At 51.4% G+C, this 20,690-nt stretch overlaps 2 protein-coding genes across 10 annotated transcripts in view; both read left to right on the forward strand.

Annotated features, from left to right (window-relative positions):
• Positions 1–2,354: 2,354 nt before the first annotated feature.
• On the forward strand, positions 2,355–3,803 carry LOC100119666. The gene is made up of 6 exons (XM_008209389.4): positions 2,355–2,666; positions 2,724–2,848; positions 2,927–3,151; positions 3,248–3,383; positions 3,462–3,591; positions 3,656–3,803. Exons 1-6 carry the CDS (start codon positions 2,424–2,426, stop codon positions 3,739–3,741), a joined length of 945 nt encoding a protein of 314 aa, XP_008207611.1. The 5' UTR covers positions 2,355–2,423; the 3' UTR covers positions 3,742–3,803.
• Positions 3,804–8,011: 4,208 nt separating this feature from the next.
• Positions 8,012–20,690, forward strand: part of LOC100119626 (homeobox protein onecut) — a 35,098-nt gene continuing 22,419 nt past the window's right edge. For 4 of the 9 annotated variants that reach the window (XM_031931052.2, XM_031931048.1, XM_008208709.3 and 1 more), the window contains exons 1-2: positions 8,012–9,387; positions 13,842–13,952. In XM_031931052.2, the coding sequence (XP_031786912.1) occupies positions 8,034–9,387; positions 13,842–13,952 (1,465 nt within the window). In that variant the 5' untranslated portion in view covers positions 8,012–8,033. Of the gene's footprint in view, positions 9,388–13,841; positions 13,953–14,177; positions 14,442–20,690 lie in introns of those variants that run through there. The other 5 variants (XM_031931054.2, XM_031931049.1, XM_031931051.1 and 2 more) reach the window with 2 other exon arrangements.

A 20,690-nucleotide genomic window follows, 5' to 3' on the forward strand; every position in this document is an offset into this window, starting at 1 on the left:
TACGTCTAAATGCACATGGCGCACTTTAATTTTGGACACAAAACTGTGATTACTCCGAATCTCGTAAAGACCCAAACATTCCACCGGCATCGATAATGCAACGTTTTAAAAACAAAAATCGTTTTTTATGAGTACGACATAATGCACATCTGCACGACTGAAATTCTTATTTTGATTTTTAAATTCCAAAATACTTTCAATCATGATTTGGATAGTATCGCGTACGAAGAGTGGAGAAATTTTGTTTTTGATTTTTATATATTTTATGTTTACAAAATATAAATCCTTCAAGGATATAAATATAATTTTTATTTGTGAATTATGCATGCGAAATACGTGTGCACAAGCGCATATAACGAATTAAGAAAAAGATAAAAAGAAAACGCAGATAGTCTATATAGACTGTACCGCATGAATATTAACATTAAAGGACTATATAAGCATCATAGGTGTGTTAGAAAAAAAAAACACTTTCTACAGGAACACCGAGTAATGGTATTTCAGGACTAAGAAGGAGGGAGGACAAGTAGATGAAAATGAATTATGTCGAATCGTTTCGCGCTTTCTTTTAATTGTAATTTTCTTATAAAAAAAATAATGAAATGCGAATCAAAACACCGAAGCTTTTAGCACGCGACCACCGCAAACGTACTTTTTCTTCTTCGACAAAGCCGTATTGTTCACAGAGAAGAAGCGAATTTTTTAAGCGCCCGATCGATTGTTAATTAGTAATCAAGAGCCTCTCTCTCTCATTTAAGCTCCGTTAGCGGCAGCTACAATAGTTAAACGACGAAACCGCCGCGAATGAACACACGCCGGGACTCAAAGAGCCATAAGCGTTCGCGAACAACACAGTAGATTAAAGGACAAACGGAAAGAAGAGAACGACGGAGGTTGCATTTATTTAAAGACGCATTTTAATTGAAGGTACCTCAGTAGCTTAAGTGGGCACTGAAACAGCCGGCCTCCCTCCGATCATCACTAGCCCAGCCCCCTTCGGCGTCTCCTTCATGCATACATATATACATAGACATTATACATAAAGTCCTTCATCGATGAGAGACGAGAGTACGCGGGATGGTGGGATTTATCTTACTTCTTCAGAATCCCGCGATTATTATGCTACACCGATCAGTAAGGAAAAACGATGCGAATTATGCGTGCTTGGCGGCAGCTCTTACTGTGAGAGGGAGAGAGGGAGGGGGACAAAGAGAGCGCGCGAACGCCGAGTTTATAATTGTTTTCGAGGGAAAGTATATATTATATAAATATGAATATAAATTTATATATAAACGCATTGTTTTTTATTTTCATCATCGTATATTATATTTATATCGAAGAAATCAAGAGTACCATATACATATACAAAGTAACTGTAGCTATAAGTAATATAAAGAATTAAAATATAGTGTACTATTAAAAACCCGACTGAAAACGATTAAAGAATTTAAATGCGCTCACTTACCTCCGACTGGTTGTTAATTTATTGTACACCTGCTTCCTGGAATCCACCGTCGTCGTCAAATCCCGAGCAAAGCGTATACCCAAAAAGAGAAAAAAAGTATACGGCCACGCGATTAATCGCCGAATTAAAGAGCCAGATTGCAGGGGCGAATTGTCAATTTGCAAGCGTAAGAGCGCTCGCGCGAATGTACGCGTAACTTTGTCCTGGAAATCAATCAGAGCTCTCTCTCTCTCTCTCTCTCTCTCTCTCTCTCTCTCGCGTCCTTTCCAATTCCCGGGAAATTGCGTAGTACGCAGATGAAGCGAGAGAAGAGCTAAAAATTTCCAGCACTCGCGAAGGAAGAAAATTTCAACACATCTCTACGCATATGCGGGTTACGAGGATAATCGTCGATGACCGGGGCTGCAGCCGCGCACACACGTGTGGGGCGTATTTTACAGCGCGTTAGAGCGCGATCGCGCTCCAGTGAGCAGTGCCCAGCTGCGCGGCGAGATAAGAAGTTTTCGCTCCTGACCATCAGAAAGGCTATACAAGCTGTGGGCTTTTAACGTTCCCTCAAAAATCCCTCGCTCCTCGTGCTCAATAATAAACCGCGCTTTGTTAATAATAATCGCACAGCCGCGCGGCATTGATTTCCAATGGGGATAACTCGCCGCAGCCTCTCGATGACGCAAGCGATAAATCTGTAAAGTAGAAAGGAGCGATCTCGTACCCCCCCGATAACGTTAAAAAATACACGCACCGATCGGCTCTCTCAATCGAACTCCAATTACGGCTGTGTGCTGTATCGCGGAGAAAAGAAAAGAAAAAAAAAAAAAGGGAAAAATCTCACCCCTTCCCCCACCGGCGCGCACGCACCATAATTCAATTTTCCATCCGCGAGAGCGGCTCTCCCCGCGGAAAGAGAGCGTCGCAGCCTCTCCGGAGACAGTCGTCGAGTCCAGTCCGTGGCGGAAGCATGACGGAGAGCAGCAGCAGCAAGTCGCCGGACCAGCTGAGCCAGGAATTGATCTCGATTCTGGCCAAACTCGCCGAGTTGGGCTTGAACTCGAGGATCGAGGCTGTGAAATTCGGCCGGGTTTACTTTAAACTGAAAAAGTCCAGCTGGAAGAGGAGGGGCTGCTTCGCGATCGGCTTCCTGCTGGCCGTCTTCCTCGGCTTCGCGGCCAGGAGTCAATTCCGGAGTTTGCGCTTCGAGAAGGTGAGTAGAGCCGGAGTTTCATCGAAGCTCGAACTCAGTTGACAAATTTTCCAAAAGTGTCTAATAGAGCAGCCGTCCTTCGCTCGGCAGCTGTTCCGCCCTGCCGAGGACTGCTCGATCTGCAAGGACGTGCAACAGGTCGAGAAGATATCGAACGTCGATCCGAGGGACTTTGAGGAACGGTAATGAAAAAACGACTTACGTACTCGCGAGCATTAATTATGTAAAACGTGTGTGTGTGTGTGTGTGTGTAACCGCAGCTACGCGTACTCGGGTCGACCGGTGGTGGTGACCGACGCGGCTGCCAACTGGACGGCCATGGAGAGCTTCTCGTTTGCATTTCTCCGGGAGCTCTACAAGGACCAAGAGGCCAACTGTCAGTTCTTCCCTTACAAGACGGAATTTCGTAGTCTGCGCGACGTTTTCAACATGAGCACCAGCCGGGCTTTGATGCAAGCCGGAAGCAAGCCCTGGTACGTTGGATGGTCAGTATACAGGGCTTTTTATTCTTAACAGCCGTTGACTGCCGTTGCGAATGAGATTTTTTAATCCGGTGCTTTATTTTCTCGAATCGGCGCAAGGAGCAACTGCGACGAGGCGATCGGTAGCGTTCTGCGCAAGCACTACGATCGACCTTACTTCCTCCCGGTCTTGGCGGAGAGCGAGAAAACCGACTGGATCTTCATGGGCAGTCCTGGCTACGGCGCCCCTATGCACGTGGGTCGATTACACATTTTTACGACTCGATATCGCGAGAAAAATTTCTCGACCTTTGTAACCCGCGAAAAATTGCAGCTCGACGAGGTCGATTATACCTCGTGGCAGGCGCAGATCCGCGGGCATAAAACCTGGACCCTCGAGCCGCCCCGGGAATGTCATTACGTATGTCGGAGGCTGCAGGTCACCGTCGATCCCGGCGAGATAAGTAAGCGTATTATACCTGTAATGTATAATATCGCGTGTTCTAATCGCTCATCTTTCACGCGCAGTCATTCTGGACACGAACAAGTGGTACCATCAGACGCTCATCGTGTCCGAGGACATCAGCATCACCATCGGCGCCGAGTACGACTAAATACAAATGTGATACGACTAATATGTCAGCACGATAAATAAAACAAAAGTTTAAAAAAATAATAATAATAATAATAATAATAATAACCCAGGCACCTACGTACAATAAGAAATTTTAAAGCCGCGCGCGGTACATTAAGGAGCGTCTGGAAGGAATCAAAGCCTAAATACAAAGAAGTCAGAGCCAAAGACGGCTGGCGCGCGCGTTACCATTGTCCCCGAAAAGGTGAATTCTCGCTCTCACTCGCTCAAAGAATTAAGAATACGTACTCGCGGTATACGGTATATAGTAGAAGGCGTCTCGGCTCGGGGTTTATCGGTCCGAGCCCCTGCGCTCGCAGATGGCACGAGCTCGCACCTGGCGGCAGGTGAGCGTGTGTGTGTGTGTGTGTATACCATATACCAGTGGGGCAGCCCCCCTCGTGCGTTTCCCGCTTCGCATGTGTCGTCGTCGCGCGCAGCCACGCACCGATCATATGGTATAGAGACGACGCCCTCGCTTATATATCCCCCCCCCCCCTCGTATATAACTGTTTTAAAGGTATATACGCGTATCGAGGCTTTGAGTTATGCGCGTTTCCGTTTTTTTTTTTCTCGAAGCTTTTCCGAGGTGGAAACACGCGTTAGATTCTTGTACGCTTTTTTTAACGGATATGCGGGGCTGAATAAGTTTTTTTTTTTTTTTTTTGAATTTTTCGTACCGGCCGAGAGCCGAGTTTAAATTTAGCCGACACGCTGCAGCGCTCTGACATGGATTCGTTTGGCGCGTGTTTTATATGCGAGCGATCCTGGGGTAATTGGGACGTAACTTAAGATCGCGGTAAACATTTTTAGTTAACGCGTTATACGAACTTTTCTATTTTATTAATGCACAATGATAAGGGCTAAGCCAGCGGCGAACGACGTGTACACACTCACACGAGGGAGCCTCGCGGCAGGTCGCAAGTATAACAACATAATTATAGATATTGATTTCTGAAGAACGAGGTTGCACCGTTCGCTCTCTCACACATGTATACATCGACTCGCGAACAGGTTGCTTCGAAAGCTCGATTTTTCGAACGTAGTATAGTCGAGCGGATCAACAAACAAACAAACGAACAAAAAACTCGATAGTCGAGGCGGGATTTTAAAATATTCATTCGCGGATTGGTCTTCGCCGTCTTGTTTTTTGGAAATTATTTCCCGTTCGTTATTCGGCGTCTAGACCGCCGGTTTCGAATCCGTTCGAGTAACTAAACGCGTATCGCTTACAGACGCTCCTTTCAATCTTTCAAAGGCATATCCATCCGAATCCCCGACGGTACTTGAATAATCGAGAAACAGCTCGTTCGAAGCCAAACGCGATTATATAACGACTCGTTCGAAAAGGCAAGAAAATGAAGCCACCTTGCAAGAATACGTTGCAACGACACGCGCGCCTGCGTACGTATACACACCCTCGCACGTATTATACGCATATCGGTCGGCGTTATCGAACCCACAGCCCCAACGCGAGTCGCCCCTCCATAGTCTCGTATAGAGCGAAGTATCGACGCTGCATCGGCTGAAAAGACAGAGACGGAAAGAGACTCGCTTTACTTCACTTTCGAAGCGTTCATATAGACAGAGCGAGCGAGAGAGAGACAGAGAGAGAAGAGGTGGGGCGGGGGGGGGGGGGGGAAGCGAAGAGAAGAGAGAAAGACCCCCACTCGGGTGTGCCGCACGCGCAGGACGCCTATGCGGATGTGCTGCTTACGTCTGCGCCAGGGATGCACGCTACTACCTGGTTACCCTGGGTTATTCTAGATCTGTCTTTATTTATCAAGGGCTCTCGTTGCTGATAACGCTGAATTTCAAGGCACCAGTTCCGCCGACAATGCATATCCGTAAGCCGAGACACGAGGCTTAAGGGGCCTTTGAGAAAAAAATAAAAAAGTTGGAAATTTCGGTAAAGCCTCAGTCGCAACGGCCATTGAAGTAACCAAACAAAATCCACCCTTCGCTATAGCTCCCCTGTATAATTTACCAACCCTGAATCATAGATCGGGTCGACGATCCCTCGATCAAGCCTCTTTCCCGAGCTTTCCGACAACGAAACAAAAAGCGAAGAAGAAGAAGCTCGCGCCAAAAAGCCTGGGGGTAGCTCGTCATCTGGCGGCATCCCTGCTCGCGCATCGGCTTCCCTTCCCCCTCGCGCAGAAGTATCGAGTTCGTTAGAGATCCCCACGGCCGGAGATCCCCGCCCCTCAAAGTCGCCTCTCTCCCTCCGTTTGCGCGCGCGATTTGCGCAACTCCCTTGTATACGCTCGTGTGCGTGTGTGTGTGTGTGAGGGGGGGGGGGGCGATTGTGTCCTCGTCGATTTTGGCTTCGATCTCGCTCTCGACTCGATTAATCAGCAGACGGTGGGGGATTGGGTCCGGCTGGCGATCAGCGATCTTTTCGAGTGTCGAGACGCAAGTAGTACACGTCCGAAACTCGGGAGACGCCGTATGCTTTCCTCTCTCTCTCTTTCTGCAACCCCTTGTTCCCTCGCGTGCACACACGTACACATGGACGCGCGTACGTAACGCGCCGGCTGGCGGCCGAAAAATCAGCGACGCGTGTGCTATAGTAGTCTCTCTCGAGCTATCGCCTCGAGAGCCGTGTGTCTCATTCGTGCATCATCCTTGCACGCAGTTGTCGAATATCGAGAGAAGGCTGATGGGGGAGAGCTAAATTCGAGGATACACTGCACACGCAGGAAGTATAAAAGTCAGCTCTCTGTTATTGATCGGCGTATCGACGGGGGATATAGCGCGTGCCGCTCCCCCCTCCACACCGGCCCAGCGACCCTCCCTCGTTGGCTTCATCCCCTGCGCTCTCTTCTCACTCTATAGCACAGCATCTCTCGCGCGGACGGCTAGTCAGTTCTGGATCGAGACGTCCATCGCAGCGCTCGATTTCGCCGAGCGAGAGAGAGAGAGAGAGAGAGAGGAGCGCGAATCCAGAAAAGTGATAATCGAAGCCTCGCTCGTTCGGCCATTGCGCTCCCTGCGCGAGTGTGTGAGTGAGAGAGAGAGAGAGAGAGGTAGGGGCTGTACACCACTGTACACCCTCTCTCTCTACGTCTCTGTACTATAGAGAGCCGCGGGCGCAGCGCGCAGACTCGCGACTCGTCGGTGGCTGCTGTGCAGGGGGTGGCGGCGGCGAGTGTATAGCACCTATAGTGGGATAAAGTGCGCCGCCGAGCGTGTCATGGCGTCCGCGGCCGCGTCGCGCACCAGCAGTGCTGCAGCAGCCCGCCAGCATCGATTTTCGGATTGACCCCGTCTTCGACGCGCGGCGAGTACTTATCGGCTCGCTATCCCTGCAGCACGCAGCTTCGATTCCAGCGCCACCGGCGCGCTCTCGCACATCAGAACCTGACACGATCGATTCTCTGCCTCTCGGAATAGTACTCTCAGCTCGGCATGTGTGCGTGTGTTTGTGTGTGTGTGTGACGTGCAGTGCGAGGTGCAGAGTGCGCGAGGACCATGTACTGAGACGAGGCTCGCGGGTGCGTACTACAACAGATACAGTGGTGACTCTACGGGGACGGCGTGTTTATCGGCGCCGCATCGAACGAGCGGCGGCGCTGTCACGAGGTATATCGGAAAATCGATAACCGAGAGCCAAAGTTGCGCGCAAACTCGCCGCCGCGTGTAGAGTTATATAGAGTATATATAGGTACATCAGCCGAGCGTGTGTGTGTGTGTGTGCAGTGCGCCGCGGAGGGGATGACGGGCGCACGTTGCCGGTGAAGAGATTCTCTCCCTTGTCCCGCCGCGTCCAGCAGCATCTGCCGTCCTCTCCTCGAGTCACGTGGAACGACAACAATAGAGAGCGGAGAGGCAGAGCGGCTTGCACCTGGATGAGCGGCATGCGCGACTACTCCTGATCGGGAGTACCGCGCGCCTGCGTAAATGGACGACCTCGAGGACGTCTCCGAGCACCAGCTTGATGTGCTGCAACAGCAGCAGCAGCAGCAGCAGCAGAGCGGCGGCGGCGGCGCTCGCAGGCTGCTCCGAAGCGCCGGCGCCGCGGCGGCCAGTGGCGGGGATGGCTCGACGACGAATGGCCTCTGCCGATCTGGAGGGGGATCCGGCGGTGCGAGCGCCGCCGCGAGCCGCCTTCACCAACAGAACCAGCACGGCCAGCCAGCGGCGCAGCAGCAGGCAGCGGCTCTACTGCAAGCGGCGCAGCAGCAGTCGCTCGAAGCTGGTGGTGGTGGTGGTGGAGGTGGAGGAGGAGGAGGAGGAGGAGGTGGTGGTGGCGGAGGAGGGGCCGAGGTTATGTCCGGCTCGTCGGCCTCCCAGAGCCCCGACATCGCCTGCGCGAGCCTCCCACTGGAGCTCCTCGCCGCCGGCGGCCTGCCTGTCAAGGAAGAGGACCAGCACTCGGACTGTCAGCACTCGCAGCGCCAACAACAACACCAGCAGCAACAGCAGCAGCAGCAGCAGCAGCAACAGGGAGCCTCGGTGATCGTGCCGCCGGGCCACGACTGCGACGTCGACTCGCGCGCCGGCGACGAGCAGGAGGGTGGCCTCCTCTCGCCCGGCAAGCTCTCGCCGACCTCCGGCATCAGCGTCAGCGTCGCCAGCATGATAGACGCCAGCGACTTCCGGGCGATGCAACCCGAGCCGACCTACCAGACCCTGACCAGCGTCGCCGAGAGGATGTCGCCGCCGGGCTTCTCGCCGGGCTCGAGCTACGCCACGCTGACACCGCTCCAGCCGCTGCCGCCCATCAGCACGATGAGCGACAAGTTTGTTTACGGCTCGCACGCCGCCTCGGGCCACGGAGTCGTCGGCGGCGGCGGCGGGGCCGGCTCCGGGGTCACCGGCAGCTTCGCCGTCATGCAGAACAACGGCCTGGCGAACATCGGCCTCGCCGGCATGCCCGGCTCGCCCTACAGCTACGACAAGCTCGCCTCCATGGGTATGTCGCCGCCGCCCTGCGGGCACAACTACCCCTCGCCCTCGGCGGGCCTCCAGCCCTCGCCGCTCTCGCCCCAGAGCGCCTACAGCCAGAGCGCCCTCAACTCGCCGCACAAGTCCGCCTCGCCGCACTACGAGCCCGCCTTTCTGCCGAGGCTGCAGCAGAGCCCCGCGGCCCTCTCGCCGCCCTCGCCGACGCCGCAGCTGGGCCAGCAGCAGGGCCAGAGCTTCGGTCAGTCGCAGCACCACTCGCACTCGCCGACGGGGCTCTCGGGGCCGGCCGCCTCGCCGCCGCCGTCGCTCCAGCAGCAGCAGCAGCAACTTCACCACCAGCAGCAGCAGCAGCAGCAGCAGACGATCTCGCACACGCAGCACGTGCAGCACACGTCGGTGGTGATGAAGACCGTGTCGGCGGCGGCGGCTGCCTCCACGGGGAACGGCGCCGGCGGAGGCGGGGGCGGCAGCGAGGTCGAGGAGATCAACACGAAGGAGCTGGCGCAGCGGATCAGCGCGGAGCTCAAGAGGTACAGCATACCGCAGGCGATCTTCGCGCAGAGGGTGCTGTGCCGGAGCCAGGGCACCCTCTCGGACCTGCTGCGCAACCCCAAGCCCTGGTCGAAGCTCAAGAGCGGCCGCGAGACCTTCCGCCGCATGTGGAAGTGGCTGCAGGAGCCCGAGTTCCAGCGGATGTCGGCCCTCAGGCTCGCAGGTTAGCCCTACCACCCGCTTCTCTCGCTTCTTCTACTTACTTACTTACTTACTACTTCCTTTACTCTGTTGTACTACTTTGCTCTCACCACCTTATTCTCTAGAGGATTCGCTCTCTGTGTGTCTGTTATTGCCTTGTGTATATCACTCTCACTACACCTCTTTCTTTTTTCTCTGTGACACGCGCGAGACGAGTGAACTGAAAAGATAAGGGGAACGGCCCGCCGTTGTTGTTTACATCTCAGGCTCTTTGTTGTCACCACCACCACCACCACCACCACCACCACCACCACCTCTCTGCCTTCCCTCTCTGTGTACCTCTCCGTATCAGCGAGTGATGAGAATTTTCCGAAGACGTACAACATCATCAGGGAGTTTGTTTATCAGCGGTAGCGACCTTCGCATCTCCGCGAAATAATCCACGCAGAGAAAGAGCAATGTCAGTGCGACTGATCGCGGGACGAGTTTGGCGCGAGCGCACACGTGGCACCCACGTGGAGAGGCGTTCCCTTCCATATCATTCAGAGATAGACGCGCGGAATAACACTTTTCGAATTCAACATCCTTTGCCGCGAGGGGGGAGTTCACGCGCGCAAGTGGATAGAGCGAGCGAGAGAGTCTGCGTGTGTATACGGCGCTGCGGGAGGGAATCTGCGCGCGCGGGGTAGTCTCTCTCTCTCTCTCACTGCGTTGGTGTATACGAGTTATTGATCGGCCGGTGGTCACGCGGCGCCGGCCGCCAGGGCGCAGGCGCGACCTCGCGAGCGTCCCCAGAAACAGGCGTGCGGCTGAAGGATGCGCCGCGCGTTGTTATGATTATGCGCCTCTTCTTTTCTCTTTTATTCCGAGCGTTCGCCGATTTTTTTTCCCGCCGACTTTTCCCCCGAGTGCCACGGCGCGTTCTTCTTCGACACGGCTTTGTCGGCGCAAGAGCGAAAGAGAGAGAGAGAGAGAGAGATAACCTGAAGGAGGCGAAACTATTCGCGGGAAAGGCATCTGCATACACGGACACACACACACACACACACACACACAAAAGAGAGAGTTAAGGAGTCGGGAGAGGTTCGGGAGAAACAATGCGCGCGCAGAGGGTTCAATCCAGAGCCCTTCAGATTACAGAGTTCGGCATTGTCTGCTTCGTTATACTCGCGCTCTCGCGGAGTTCGTGACATTTCATTAGTCTTTTCCGATAAAGTCAGCGAGCGCGCACGCAGCCGTCGGATAAACAGAGAGTGAGAGAGTCGAACCGCGAGACTCCTTCTTCTCTATATCGCTTTCTTTCCTCTCTCGCCTATTCAGTGGTATAGAGGGCATACGCAAGCTTGTTCATGCAAATGCGCCGCGCGGCGTTCAAAGCGAATGACGCAAGCGCCGGGTACCCGCACGTAGGAACATGTGTGTTCCTCGAATGGACGGCTCGCTCTTTGAGCTACGCCCGAGCTTTCCAACTAATCGGCGGTCGCGCGCGACTCCGTTTTAGGCCTCAGGGGTGTCTCCTGCATGCGCTACCAATTTTTATAATTAATGCAATTTCACGATGAACAAAAAAAATAAACAAACGAGTATAATATAGCCTCAACAGCGTGTATAGAAAGAAGGCACTCGGTGTGAATTTCGCTCGCAGCAGCACGCGCCGAAACTCGACACCCGCACCGCGCCGCCGCTGAGGCCTTACGCGTGTACACCTTGTATCTATACAGCGTCAAAGGGGGCCTCTCTCTCTCTCTCTCTCTCTCTCTACACGCAAGCAGCGCGTGGTATCCCACTTCCTCGGGATATCCTGTCGTGGAAGGAGGAAACGAACGCGCCGCCCGATTTCGCCGCCCCTGATACGTTTTTTTATAACAACGCGTACACACGCTAACTCTCACGTGCTTACCTCTCTATACACTTGTCTCTCTCTCTCTCTCTCTCTCTCTTTCTCTCTATCGCTCAGTGTCTCTTTCAACTTCGCTTATATATCATGTATGTGAAGCTTCGAGAACCGGCGCATATATTTTTTTCATTCTCCCTGCGCATACGCGGATGAAACGCAAATGAAGGATGGGAATAATAACGATAATAATAATACAAGAGAGAGAGAGAGAGAGAGAGCCGTCGTCGGACTTACGTAACAGAACTCTCTCGCGTACTAGCGAGCTATTATTGTGAGCGCAGACTTCAATTTCAATTCCGCGCTGTATACACGCGCCGGGGATCGCGTAGGTAGCTCAGCGCACAACACAGCCCTAATCCCGCCACGGCGACTGTCGCTCGCGAAAATATAACGAAGGGGATCTCTCTCTCTCTCTCTCTCTCTCTCCCGACTCGATGCGGCGCGCAGGTGGACGGATAATTTATTCGCGGCGCTCGGGTGGCTTCCTTTTTTGTTTCCCTCGAAAAAAATTATTCCTAAACACCCGCATATAAGAATCTCCCTATATATATATATATATATATATATATATATATATATATATACGTTCGTACGTATGCGCGCGGGAGCGAGACTGTGAAAAATAGAGAGAGAGAGAGAGATAGAGACACGGCGTGACAATCGTTTTTCGCTTTTACTCGTCGCACTGACGGACAGACGTATCGAATTAAACGAGCGCGAGATCGCCGATAAGGGAAAGGTGACACTGGTATGCCCACTCGCGATAAGCTGCCGCCGCCGCCGCCGGCGAATATTTACTGCGCCTCGCGCGATGTCGTTGATTAAAAGACAGCTGCTATACAAGCGGTCGCTTCTTTTTTATTTTGAAAATCGAAGCGCAGTCTCTCTCTCTCTCTCTCTCTCTCGTAATTTTATTATAAACGCGGAGCGAAAAGCGAGTTAGCGAGAGCGAGTAGTAGCGCATTGGCACCGCAAAAGTTTCCTCGGCTGTTGGGCGAAATTATCCAAACAGCATCTCGGAAGTTATCATAATGGACTGGCCCGTGTAAATACCCTGAAAGCATAGTTCTGTTAGGGTCACTCTGCGGTTTTATTATGTGCGCTCGGGCCGCCACCGCCGCCGATTCTCTCCATTATGTTATTATAGGTGCATCGCATGCAGTGTATAGCGTGTCTCCGATTTTCGGGAGGACGTCATCGCCGCTTCAGGATTTTACTTTTGTTTTTCCTTTGCTTTATTTTCCTCCTCATATCTCTCTCTCTCTCTCTCTTATCTCTCTTTCTTCTGTTTGATCGATCATCCTTGAAGAGATGCAATGCGTATACCAGACCTGGCCACACTGAAGATCTCTGTGGGACGAGGAGCTGTGCGATCATTAATTTTTTTGTATAGGAAACAATTTTCCATCGTTAAAAAGTGTGTGTAATGCATTTATGAATATACATATAAACATGTCTCTCCCTCTCTCTCTCTCTCTCTCTCTCTCTTTCACTGCGCGCAATTGCCACGAAATTTGGTACGAAGAGAGAATGAGAGAAAAACCAAACGGATAGACAGACGCACTGCGAACAATGCCGTCGTCGTCGTCGTCGTTTCCGCGCGCGCCGATTGAACACAAGGTTTTTTGTCTTAATTTTTCCTCCGTGTATACCTTCGTTATATATACATTCGCCTCTTCCGTTCGATTTTTTTTTCCTTTTTTTTATGCTTTCGTTCTCTCGGTGTCTACGTCACACACACACACACACACACACAGACACACAACCCCCCCACGTTCGTCATGTACGTATAATAGCCCTGGAACTGTGTTATCATGTACACCCCCTTTTTAGTTTCTGTCGTTTGGATCCCTCCTCCCCCTCTTCTCTCTCTCTCTCTCTCTCTCTCTCTCTCTCTCTTTCTCCGCCTCCTCGTTAAAGTCCCATTTGGAAATTCGGGTTCTTTTTTTCTTCTCTTTCTCTCTCTCTCTCTCTCTCTCTCTCTCTCTCTCTCTCTCTCTTTCGTTTTGTGTGCGTCTCTATTCTAGCTGTGTATCAAACTCTTTATTTCTCCTTAGACCCTGTAATAACACACGACTTTATATACTAACATAGTTGCAAAGTGTGACAGATTAGAATAGAGACTCCTTATTATTATTCAACAGCGCGTAGCTGCGTACTCTAGATAATCGTAAGTTATGCGCGTGTGTTTCTTTCCACATCATGTAAACGTGTATTAGAGAACGTAATGCTTGCTGTGTGAAGAGTCTTGGTTTTTCTTAGTTTTGTGCAATCTCCTGATTTGGTTTCATTCGTTTATTTAATTTATATTTATATTTTCATTGTTATATTGATTTGAAGCGACTTGTCGTTCGGTTCGATCACGTACAGACGACGAAATCGCGACATTTCGATGATGCCACTCTCGCGAAAAAGAAAAAAAAAAAAAAAGCAGAGTGGCAGAAAAGAACAAGCAAAACACGCAGCGCGTTACGCGCGGATAATGATGATGAGAAAGAAATTGAAACACAAAATCTCGACCAGATCGAGCCAAAATAAACAAAGCAATGCAAGGTGTGTGTCTATCGGTTTGGTTTTAGCGCTGAGCAACTGCTCTGAGAGCGGCGGTGACCCGGACGCCATGCTGGATATCCACCACACCGGGCCTGTATCCATCGACACGCATCACCAACAGTTTCACAACTCATATGGTAATATCAACACTCAATCATCATTTATCCTCCTATTTTATTATTTTTAACTTCTGATTCTCGCTCTTTATTCAAGCCGATCCCTTTATTCTACTTAATTTGTTTTTTTTTTTTATACGAGAAATATAGAGGACGGTTATTTCAACGAGCTCTTAGACCCTCGCACACCTTAGCCTCGATATACGTGTACAGCGCACCGCACAGACATAGACACGTTTCTTATAGATCGGCGGCTGAAAAGCGAGTGGATGCGTCCAATTAACACGCGTCCTCGAATCGGTTCGCGCAGGACTGATTAGAGAATGAAAAAAAAGGCTATACAGTCCGAGAAGGGGTAAGTAGGGAAGCGCCGCAAAGCTGCAGGGAAATGAGAAAAACCCCGGCGTACAGCTAACCGCGAGAGTCAAGAAAGAGCAGCCTGTACCTCCGTCATTCGACAATTGAAATTAGAGTCCTCTCTCCTCGCGGTATATATATATATATATATATATATATATAGCAAAAGTCCGGGAATAGAGAGGCGGAGAGAAGTTCGGATACACACGCTATATATAGCGTAGGAAGAAGTCGCCGAAGGTAATCTCGCTACTTGGAAAGCTCGTTCGGATCCCACGCTAAATTTCAATCCGACGTGTATACAAAAGTAGAGAAAGCCGTCGGGGGGCTGCCGAGTTGAATTTTCGATCGAAACGGATGGATGTATGGGCGCGCGCGCGCGCGTCTTCTTCTTTTTCTTCTTCTTCTCTTCTTCTCCTTGCGATGCATCCTGCGGACAACGTATCCTAGCTCGCGACGAGGGGGAAAATTACTTTTGCGCGCATAATGCTCGCTCTCGTGTATATAGGTTTGTATATAGAGGAAGCGAGCTCGGGAGTAATCGACAAATTTTTAATTTTCCAGCCTCGAAAATGAAAATAACTCGAGGGAGAAATCTCGCGACATTTTCAGAGAAAGAGAGAGAGAGAGAGAGAGAGAGAGGCAAGGACGACGGTCCATTTTCCGCGATCCTCCTTGCCAATACCCTCCTCCTCCTTCCTCGACTCCTCAATACGTATCTATCGGTTTGTATACGCCGGGCCGTAGTAACGCGCGAGCGACGGCGCACCTAATTAAACTCGTAGCTCGACGACGTCGCAGTTCCTATTCCGTACCCAACGTCGTCGTCGTCGTCGTCGTTGCTAAAAAGGAGAGAGAGAGAGAGAGAGATGCAGCAGCAATCAGCTTTGTTCGCCGGGATCCGCACTCTCTCTTTCCCGGCGTCTTTGAATCCGAGAGCATATAGCGCGCGCTTTCTTATTAATTTTTCTTCCCGAGATCGTTGCAGGGGATATGCAATATTGCAGCGACGTGCGTGCCCCTCGCGTGTATATCGATCGGCATCGCTGTCGTATACTATTTCGAATATCTCGAGGCATTCGAGGCACGTGGATTATTAATTATCCTTTTAGGGCGCGCGCCTCTTTGAAGATGCGACTTTATTTAGCTGCGTGCGTTGATGCCCCCCCCCCCCTCCCTCTCGAGGCTAAATTGAAATTCCTGCGTGCAAGGATTCTTTCGACCAATACACACTCGCTATATATAGCTTATATAGAAATCGGCGAAGTCGGTGCAGGAGTGAGAGAGGAAAGTTTTTCCCAGGACTGCGGGGGCGAGAAAGAACAAAAGACGGGGGGGGGGGGGCAGGCAGTGGCAGAAGAAGAAAGTTTGGCCATTGGCCGCAGCGACTCGCTGCCTAATAGGATCAATTTCTCGATAATGAAGGAGCCGAGCCTTTCTCTCGGGACAAAGAGCCCCGCGACTGGAGGAGGGGTGAGGGAAAAAAGTAGCCGGAAATGCGGTTCGCCGCGCTTTAAAACGCTTTCCCAGTCCTTTTAAGGACACCAGAGACTCGCGACTCGCGATGTTTCTTGATACTCCCTCTCTTAGCTTCACGAGAGAGAAAGAGCAAATCCGAAGCGGATAATCGATGTGGCGAATTTTTCTACCTTGTTTATATATAGCGGATGTGTGTGCAGTCTCCTCAGACGCCTTGCTCGCGCGGAAGCGTCGATCTCGAAGGAATTTTACATCTTCTTGAATTATTGAGCGGATTAATGTTTGATGAGGTCGAACGGGATTTCGCCGAAGAGACAGCTGCTTTTGCCCCGAAAATTCATTCACAACCGCCTGACAGCCATTCAATCCTCTGCCAAATACCGCGACGGTTTTAATTTTGATTCACGACCCCGTGCGCGCGCTTCTTCGAAAATAATTCGCCTGCGCGAGGCGATAGAGTGTAGAGCAGCGACATCAGCTTTTTGCCGAAATCCCGGCGCCTACACAGCCGAAGCGAAAGAGATATCCGCGCGAAGAAGTAGCATCGCAGGGTCGTCGGCCGCCGCTCTTCGCGGTCCATTAAATAAATGCGCTGAGGGATCGGGGCGGGCTTAAGCGCCGTCGTGTTCTTCGCGCTTTTATTCCTCCATACATAAAACCCTCGACTGCTGCACTCTTTCTCTCTGTTTACTCCTGTTGTTTTCCTCGGCGCCTCGATTGTCGCCTTACACGAAGCGCTATCTATAGGTATATCCGGAACAGCATTAATCGCGAGTTCCTGCGCGTGGATCAGCCGCGAGAGAGAGAGCTGAATTATTGAGGGGCAAGACGCTGGCTATAATTGATTTAAATTTCCTGTCACATTATTATCATTACGTATGGATGTGTGATATTCCTCTGCTAGTCGTCGTCCTCCTCCTCAACGAGTTCGTCGATCGGGATACACGTGTCTCATTAGCTAGTCTCGTGGAATAGAGAGAGAGAGAGAGAGAGAGAGAGAAAAGCGCGTCAGTCAGGTGCCGCATAAAAGGGCGCTTTTGCATAAATCATGCGCCCCGCTCGTACGGGTTATGTATAATAATTGGGTCAGAGAGACACGGAGCGCAACTTCACCTCTCGCGAGGAATGTGCTTTTATGCAAGCGACGATGTCTTGGGACGTCCGACCGGACACGGACTTTTCTACTGAAACGTTTCGGCAATTATAAATCGCACGTGCTCGCTTTCTCGCCCAAGTGGGCAAGCATTATGCGACGGCTCGCTCCCTCTTTGGCGCATACGTCTATGTATACACGTGTACAGCGTGGTCTGGAGGGCCGTATGCACGTAACGAGTTTCCGATAATGGCTCAGCTGCGTCGCCGCTGCAACTTTGAATAATAAAAAGCCCGCGAGTTGGGCCCGGATAGCGTTGATTTTTAGCCTTTAATTATCGCGATCGACGCTCGAGTGCCCGTTTGCGCTGAATTTTTTCTCAAACGCTTCGGCTAACGAAATTCCGCGACCTTTCGAAAAAAAAGCGAGCTTCGCAATCAAAGGGGCGCGCTCCTATGTACGCGTATACGAATAAATCGAAATCTATTTTCTTCAGCCGAGAGATGGTCTCTCGAGCACTTCGGCATTGAGGCTTAGCGTCCGAAAGTAAGAGCTGTCATGGAAAATTCAAAACCGGCGGCGGAGAAGAGAAATTTCAGCTACCGCCGGAGAGAGGAGTATATTTATAGTCAGAGAAGAAAGAGAGAGAGAGAGAGAGAGAGAGATATTGGCCTGGAAACAATGGAGCGCGCGCGGACAAGTGAATATCGCCGCTGAAACGGCGATCGCGCTCGAAAAGTCCAAAGTAGCCAATCGCGAGGCGCAGCCGGAGATAAAAGGGCTCCCCGGATATATAAAATCTCGACGCTGAAAAAAGAGGAACGCGACCGATGCATCGGCACCCTATCCTCCCCCCCCCCACCTCTCCCATACATACGTATATAGCTATAGCTATCGCAGCCCCCGCACGCGAGAGAGCGCGCGCCTAATAACCGCTCGCTCTCGCGTCGTTTTATCGAACAATCGTCCGAGTTAATGGATACTTAACGAGCGAGCGAGCGGCTCGAAGAGAAAGAAAGTAGAAGAAGAAGAAGAAGCTACTACTCCTACATGCAGACACACACACACACACACACACACTCGTCGGCGAGTCGTCGGGTAGAAAGTGGGTCAGGCCGAAAGATAACGAAAATTCGACGAGTGCGCAGGGGTGGGCAACTTTTACTCCTCTCTCTCTCCGGTCCCCCTATTCACGCCGGGGGGTCAATTTAGGTAGACACTCGTAGAGTGTAGCGACGACGTAGACGACGACGGCGCGGGCGCGCAGAGACAGAGAGCGCGAGAGCCGCGGAGAGGAGGGAGAGAGAGAGAGGCCAAGTATAGAGGGAGCCCAACGTACCGGCTATCGATTTCTACTTACTAGCTACGTTCGCTGTGTACGACGCGACGCCCTGTGCCAGGCAGCCCTGTGAGCGAGCGCTATACCTGCGCGTGTACCTGATGATTCTTGCGAGCCGATTCCTCGAGAACTTTTCTCTATACAGCGTAGAGTCGTTAGAAGGGAGGGAGGGAGGAGGCATCCCGCTATAGAGGATCGGAGGCTCGCTGCGTCGAGCCGCACCGGCCGAGCTTTAATTAGCATAACTAGTGCGTAGCCGCGGCGCGAGGCCAGCCTCTCTCTCTCTCTCCGCGTGGGGTGCAGAGAGAGAGAGAGAGAGAGAGAGAGAGAGAGAGCGGTGGGCTCCGGTATGGCGGTAATATGCATCCCGACTAGTCCTTGAGTTATTGCCTAATCAATAATCTATATGTAGTAGGTAGCGCGCGCGCACCGCTAAGCCCCGCCGTCGAATATTGCAGCTGGGTATCGCGCTCGCGCGTGTGCCTCTATCTCTACGGAGAGCTTAATTTCAAATTTTAAATGGACTCGAATTGCCCCGATAAATTCGGACTTTTTCGTCGCCGGAGGGACACGTGCTCCGTGGCGAGAATCCGCGGTGCGTCTAATCCGCGCGACTAATCGCTCAAGAGAGAGAGAGGGGGGGGGGGAGAGGCGCAGGTAGACGCGACGCGAGTCTCTCGTACTCGGTGCGCGCGGGGCAGATTAAAGAGAAATGGCTACACGTTCATATTGATTTTTGTCCTCAGCTCTCGCTCGCTCACTCGGAGGGCGGGCTTCGTTCGGTCGCCGAGGGAGAGACCACCAATCTTTTACATCTTTCTCTCTCTCTCTCTCTCTCTCGCTCGCTATCACTGTATAGCCTAGTCTCCTTCCTCTCCCACCTTCCTTCTCTCTCTCACTCTCTATACCTCCCTCCTCGGCCTCCCTTTCTTTTTCCCTCTCTCGATTTTCCCCTCTCTCTCTCTCTCCACCTCTTTCCTGCCTCTCCTGTGCAGCCGGCACGGCTCTCGAGAGCGCCTGCACTCGATCAGGATTCCGCTTTATAGTTTCTAGTTTTCAATAATAATACCGCCGCTGCGACTGTTGCTCGGCCCCGCGCGGAGAAACGCGGGGCAAAAGTCGCAACGCCTTGGCCTCTTAATTAAAAAGTCGCTGTTTATGCTATACGTATATACACGCGTACACAGCGCACGCACTAATTAAAACTCGCCTCGATTAATTCGGTTTCCGCTTCATTAGTGCGAGCGTCGAGCTTTTCCGAGAAAATCCGAATCAATGCAGCAGCCGCTCGATAAGAGTCCAAAATTCTCCCCGCATTACGCGGGCAAAAGGGCCGCATCGAATGCACCTCCAGCAGGTGCACACACGTATCCGCATACCTCGAAGGGGGTGGAGGAGGGTATAGCGAGCGCGTATATCGATCACCCTACAGCCGTATAGAGTGAGAGAGAGAGAGAGAGGGAGCTTTCCATTTTTTGCGCGCGCGCGGCCACCTATTCCTTTTTCATTTAACCTCTTTGACCCTTCGTTCGTTCGTTCGCTTCTCCTCGAGTGCCATCGACGAGAGAGCTGCAGCGCGCGAATTCATCTAGGCGGGGCACAAAAATTTACGAAATGCACGCGCCCACCCAACCCGTCGAAATATTAAAAAAAGAGAGAGAGAGAGAGACATTATGATATGCATACGTCGTTTTATTGAAAATTAATAACGCGAAATTTAATGAAATTCTCGCCCGCGAGTAGAAGACGCTATTATTGTTATGAGCAACTTTGCGTAACGCAACTTTCGCGGCTCCGATACAGACACGTATATATATATATATATAATCGCCGCTATATAGCGAGCGCGAAAAATGTATGTACGAGATAACTAATAACAAAGTCCGCGTTCGAGGAAAAAAAGTAAGAGAAATTCGCAGCCCCGATGCTGGTTATGCGCCGCCGTCGGCGAAAAAAGAAGAGCAGCAGCCGAGCGAGACGAAAAGCCGGGGGGGGGGAAGTCATCCGATAGTGTGTACGTGTGTGTGTTCTCTCTCTCTCTCTCTCTCTCTCTCTCTCTCTCTCTGGCGGTGCATATTGTATTATTAATAAAATATTGCATAACCCTTTATAAAAAGCAGCGAGTTCCGGGCCTCTGAGGTTACGTCTGGCTCTCTGCAGCGAGCTAACCACAGATACGCGACCGAGCGAACGAGAAAAAAAAAAAGAGCTAGAGTCGAGGGGGAGAAGCAGCGCCCACAGCAGCACTTGGCGATGCACCGCTAAACCAAACTGACGGAATGCCAAAACTTTTCTGTAATTAAATTTTTTTAGCCCGCGAAAACTGATGCGCGGGGATATGCTCGCGTATGTGTGTGTTCAATTTGGAATTTTTAATAGCGGAGCTGCCGCCCCGAGAGAGCGACGAGGAGTAACAAAACAAAAAGAGCGCGAGATTTGCCGATGTTTCGAGTGTGTCTTGTTTATCGTTATTGCGAATTAGAACTCGACT

Source organism: Nasonia vitripennis, chromosome 5 (assembly GCF_009193385.2).
Source record: "Nasonia vitripennis strain AsymCx chromosome 5, Nvit_psr_1.1, whole genome shotgun sequence".
In the NCBI taxonomy this organism is placed as follows: Eukaryota; Metazoa; Arthropoda; class Insecta; order Hymenoptera; family Pteromalidae; genus Nasonia; species Nasonia vitripennis.

Bases quoted from the DNA above. Each gene is read 5' to 3' on its own strand.
- LOC100119666 (XM_008209389.4), top strand. From the start codon at position 2,424: ATGACGGAGAGCAGCAGCAGCAAGTCGCCGGACCAGCTGAGCCAGGAA. The intron at 3,152-3,247 runs GTCAGTATACAG...AATCGGCGCAAG, and splicing joins AAGCCCTGGTACGTTGGATG to GAGCAACTGCGACGAGGCGA. The intron at 3,384-3,461 runs GTGGGTCGATTA...GAAAAATTGCAG, and splicing joins GCTACGGCGCCCCTATGCAC to CTCGACGAGGTCGATTATAC.